Source organism: Pyxicephalus adspersus, chromosome 12 (assembly GCF_032062135.1).
Source record: "Pyxicephalus adspersus chromosome 12, UCB_Pads_2.0, whole genome shotgun sequence".
Classification (NCBI taxonomy): domain Eukaryota; kingdom Metazoa; phylum Chordata; class Amphibia; order Anura; family Pyxicephalidae; genus Pyxicephalus; species Pyxicephalus adspersus.
In genome coordinates this window covers 35,747,747-35,753,067 of record NC_092869.1, presented here as the reverse complement: position 1 = coordinate 35,753,067, position 5,321 = coordinate 35,747,747, and the positions used below count along the sequence as shown (strand labels likewise).

General features: G+C 38.4%; 1 protein-coding gene across 3 annotated transcripts in view; it reads left to right on the top strand.

Moving 5' to 3' along the window:
* The window catches only part of LOC140341960 (uncharacterized), a 12,977-nt gene extending 8,225 nt beyond the window's left edge, over positions 1 to 4,752 (top strand). For all 3 annotated transcript variants that reach the window (XM_072427925.1, XM_072427924.1, XM_072427923.1), the window contains exon 6: positions 593 to 4,752. In XM_072427925.1, coding sequence (XP_072284026.1) covers positions 593 to 779 — 187 coding nt within the window. In that variant the 3' untranslated portion in view covers positions 780 to 4,752. The remainder of the gene's footprint in view (positions 1 to 592) is intronic.
* Positions 4,753 to 5,321: the final 569 nt, after the last annotated feature.

The following is a 5,321-nucleotide window of genomic DNA, read 5'->3' as shown; positions in this document are numbered from 1 at the left end:
TTCATAGAATCTAAGTTTATTTTTACACCATGTGATTGATAGGTAACCACTAATAGAGGGACGTCTTCCCAAAAATGTGGGGTTATCCCAATTATTTGCAGGGATTATAGATAGGAGCATGGTAAGTTGGACTTTGGCACCTTTTTATGATTGTTTCCAGCAACAAAAGAGTGACAGATGGATGAACAAGCACTGTACACATAGTGTCTTTGTGTTCTATGTGGAGGACAAAATGTTCAGAAAATTTGGTTTGACTTGCACACATCAGATGATTCTCAGCCAATACAAATAGTTGGGCACATCTCTGGCAAGAATCTGACATGTGTCCCGAGATCACCTGACCTCATTCACAGATCCATGAGCGACCGCAATACAAGTAAAGGGAGGGGAGCACAGCTCGTTCTTCCCTCTCCTTAGAACATGACGGCACTGTGTGTACAGCACTTGTTCTTTTTTTTTTTTGTCACTCTTTTGTCGTTGGAAACCATCCTGAAAAATGATTTACAGTGACAACTGAAAATGTGTATGCAGCAATGTGTAGCAACTAATAAATGTGTATTATTTTTTTTTTTTTTTAATTGTATTTTTGCAGTAACACCTGGTTGACAGAAGACGCCCTGGTTGTTTTAGCCAACTTGTACTCTTTGCGTGTTCTGGATATTTCAAATAATCTGCATCTGACTCCTGAAGCCATCCTGGCATTTAGAAAGATAACCTCAAACAGAATCGGCTTAATCCTCGAAAGACCCATCGAAAGCGTAAAGTACTGCTGCTGGTGAACAGGACTCTGAAGGTTTAGAATTTTTGTTGCTTCCTATAACGCCCTGCACCACTTCACACTGCTGCCGGAAGCACAGCACCTGTATGGGAAATATTATTTATAAAGATGCCGAACTCGGATTTATTTATTTCACAAGCTTTTTGATTGGTAGACTTTTGCAGAGAAATAGGGAAAATATTTTTCATTTAAAATATTAGTCTTGATCTAAAAGAAATAAAGGAAAAAAAAACAAACGGATGTAAAATTAAAAAAAAAAAAAAGCCATTTCAGCACTTTTTGGCAAAAAAGACAACAGATTTTAATCAACTGTTGTCACAAAATCTCATCCCTTTTATTGCTGAATTCTATTTTTTTTTTTTTATACTGCTATAATTCTTATATATGGACTTTACTGGGGATCGGTTATTTCAGCACTCTGTAAGGTGGGATCAAAAGGTTATTATATAGTTAAGTGCCTGATAATCATCTTTTTGTATATCCTTTTCATATCATAATTTATTGAAGCACTATGGGCTCAAACACTGTACTTCTTAGTATTTTGTATCTAGTTACAACACTCGCTAAGAAGGTGCGCTGTTAGTAAATGTAATCTTTGTGTAGGTTAGCACTTTGACACAACCTAACATGGCTGTGGGTTTTTGTCATTGCAATGGGCATTACTTTTTTTTAACCCTTGAGCTAGATGACAATGTTGTTGAGTCGTGTTGGGAGCGGCAGTGTTGACTCTTCCCCACAGCTGGGTGGCAGTGTTGCCTCTCTTCTTCTGAGCTGGGCTGCAAGGTTGACTCTCCTCCCCTGAGTTGGGCAACAGCATGGTAGTTTCTCCCCTAAATTAGTTAGGTGGCAATGTTTCCTTCCCTGATCTGGGTGGCAATGCTTTGTCTTCTTCCCTGAGCTGGATGATACTATTTGTACCATTCATGAGAAGGTTAATGCTCTGGCTCCCACTGTGTTTTGAGCATTAGGAATGTGTCTTCTGGTGTTGTTGAGGCAGCAGGACTCTGTCTCATCCTCTGGGCTAGGTATCAGTGCTTTTTCCTTTCAGCTTTATAACTTCATACCAACGTCAAACAATAAAATATGCCAAGGTCCTCCAGTTGCCTACTTTTAGGCAAGTGATTAATTTTTAAATGCTTCACATTACAGGGTCACTTTAATGTATCATGATTACTTGGGACGATTTGTATTTTACCTATCATTTTGTAATGTGCACTGCAAGAATGAAGAGCCTCATAGGTGCATTATATAATAGATGCTTTGATAAATGCAACACATTTTAATTCTTTTTTAACTCAAACCTCATCAATGTAAATGCCTCAAATGATTCTCGCCCGAGACGAGCATGAAATTCTGTGTTTAGCAACCCTTCAATGTTCATCCATTGCCATGGCAGACAAAGAACAACTGGTCGGGAATGACCGTAGTGCACTCTTATGGAAAAGGTGCCGCTTGCTAGTCTTCTCCTCTCAATTGAACAGAATGATGCTGTGTGTATTGCACTTGTTCGTTCATCTGTCACTAGGAACAGTCAAAAAAGATTGTTTCCAGTGACAATCCTTGGACATCCATCGCATGTCTGTACGGGGCTTAAGTCCTCTTTATTTTGGGCAGCAACATTCGGTCTCTTCCCCTACACTAGGTGGCACAGTTTTTGCCGTATGAGCAGGTTAATGCGAAGTTGAAAAATCCATTTAACTGTAACCTCAAATCAAAAAATAATTTAAATGTTTGTTTATAAGATCGCAACAAATATTTAAGGTAAAGTTATTAGGAAGGTATATAAACAGTTGCATTCTAAACAAGTCATCTTTATTATCCCCATAAAGCTGAACTGAAAAATTGAAAAACTACACTTGCAGTGGGACAAGGGTTAATTCCTCAATTTAGTTTAAGGGAACTTTATAAAGGCAATTTTTACTTTTTATTTCTCATCTAGCAGCCAGCTCTTCCCTCTTCCACCCATGGTCCAGGTTGTGTGTGGGCACTCCATTTCCTCACTAACAATAAGTGAACGTTGGTTTTGCATTCTATAAGGTGATGCTGGGGTGCCAGCATGCAATCGGTCACATGAAAAGCAGGAAGCCTGCTGAATGAATCAGATAAGTAAAACGGTCTTTTATAAATTCCCCTGGAAAAAAAATAGCCTTTCTGCACTCCAAGAGTAGTTTTTAGACTTTTACCCTGACAAAGACCACACAGATTCTGAAATAATTGACATAGAGTGGCCATGCTTTTACAAATTTATTAATTATGTTCTCCCTACATAATAAGTTTCTGATTGATCTGGCACTCTTTTTAATTTTTGTCAATATCACAATTATTTAAAATGCATATCAGGGCAGAATGGGTAAAAGAACTTAGGAACATCAGTGTTCTCCCCGGCCCCTTGTAGCTGAGTGCACCACCTGGCACTTCTCAGTAACCACCCGGCTGTTTTTGGGTGGGTACTGAAGAGTTGGGTCACAATACAGGGGCTGCCACCCACCTACAATTTCTCCCCCCGGCTTAAAAAAATTTTAAACATTGGACATCTTTGCCATAATTGAACCTCTGCCCTTGTTTGTCCATTTAAAGACAAAATCCTACCAGAAATCCAACAATCCTACCAGAAAACCACCAAATCGGTGTACTCCTAACTTCCTTTTTAAACTGACAACAGAAAGCCCCTGCTGCATTGAAATTGCAGTCATTGTTGTAAATTCTGCCTAGTATACTTTTTCTAGTTCACAGAACACCTTACCCTATTCCTTATTGGTAACATAGGGGGAAGGGCCCTGTAGCACAGAACTAATCAACTAAACTAAAATGGGATGTTAGCATCACAGAGAAATTTTGGTGATCTAATTTGTAATTTCTAATTTCACAAACTCAAAGAATTTCCACGATAAAAGACCAAGATACACTAACCAAAAGTTTAGAGCTCGATTATATATCACAGCTTAGGTCAGTGGATTCTGCTAGATGTTTTTTCGTCTCAAGTGTTCACTTTAAGCAAAACTATTTGCTTTTACTTTTAGCATTGTGAGCCTTATGTTGCAATGAAAAAATTTACAGAGAAACCAACGCTGGCTCCATATATGTCATCCTAACCAACCTCTGCTTTATAAAAGTTGGGAGGGAAAAAAAGTTTCTTTAGATTTTTGGATGTGGATTTAGGAAGACGGACAACCAAAAAAAAACTCTTATCCTTCCTGCCTGATAAGGAATTTTTGTTGATCAGTGCCACTTTTGTTTGCAGATTGGACATACCTGATGCATTGCTGTTCAAGAGCAGAGTCCCTCCCTGCATTGGTTACACGTCTGATCCTCCAAATCCTAGTCAGAGCTAGCAAACCAGTGGGCTAGTATTAGGTGGTGGGAGCAGGTTGACACTGCAGGAATCAAAATAGGGATAAATGTTTTGCAGGCAATGCAGTAGTGGCTTTTTCTTTCTTATAACATTTGCAATCTCAATCAGTGGCTCTGCAAATGTTACTTGTTATTCTTGTCACCCAAACCAGAATTATTCTTACTTTTTTTCTAAATGACTATAACATACCAAGGTCAGAGGACCTGGTCATGAAATATGTTCTTGTCTGTAGAACCCAAGCCTCATCCTTGTGCAGACGTGAAATTAAAAAAAAAATGTAATGGATTGGACTGGGCAATAAAAACTCTAGCGATTAAAACACATAATGGATGATGGTGAACCATGTGCCTGAGGCATAGGCTATCCATTTCACTATATATATTTTTAAAAAATGCAATTTCTGCCTGGGCACCTACTGCTTTGTGACTCTGGTCTCTAATTACTACTGTCCTGTCATTCCAATGTAGTTCTTGTTTGAGTCCTCAACCTATGCATATACCATTTTTCAATTTGTACATTTGATACTTTTACTGTCTAGCATATGGTTGCTGTTTTTATCTGAAACAGGGTCACAAATGATTTTATTTATTTTAATAAAGGAGCCAGTCTGAAGTTTTAAAAATTGCTGCTTGTTTTCCTTCTCCTTTTAATATGTTTAAGGTTTTATTCCATTATATTATACTTGTCTGCCACTTGAGTAGGGACGAGCTGTGCAAGGCGTAAAGTTGTGTGTGTATATATATATTTATATATATTATATATAAATAATATAATAATGTGTGTATATGTACCTGCAGCAAGCTCTAAGCAGTTTCAGGTTTTCTGGAGGACAGGAAGAGGGTAAACAAGAAAAGCAAATGCCTGCACAAGCATTTGCAAACTCCTAATAAAGCCTAGCTGTTAACTCTTTTCGGTGCCTTGTGGTTGCCAGTAGACACTCACGGTAAATGCCATTTTTTTTTACCACCAATGTAAGTAGCCCTTACAAAGCAATCCCAGGACTGCAAAAAGCAAAGCTCTGACACTTCTAGGTAGGCTTACCACCTATGCCACCCCACCATACTATTGACCTAGGGAAAAGAAACCCTCACTTATTGCAGGAGAAATGGGCAAGGTGAAGCAATTAAACCTCAACATTGGGTTCTAACTATTCTGATTAAAAATTAAATAGGTAAGAGATACCTGGGAACC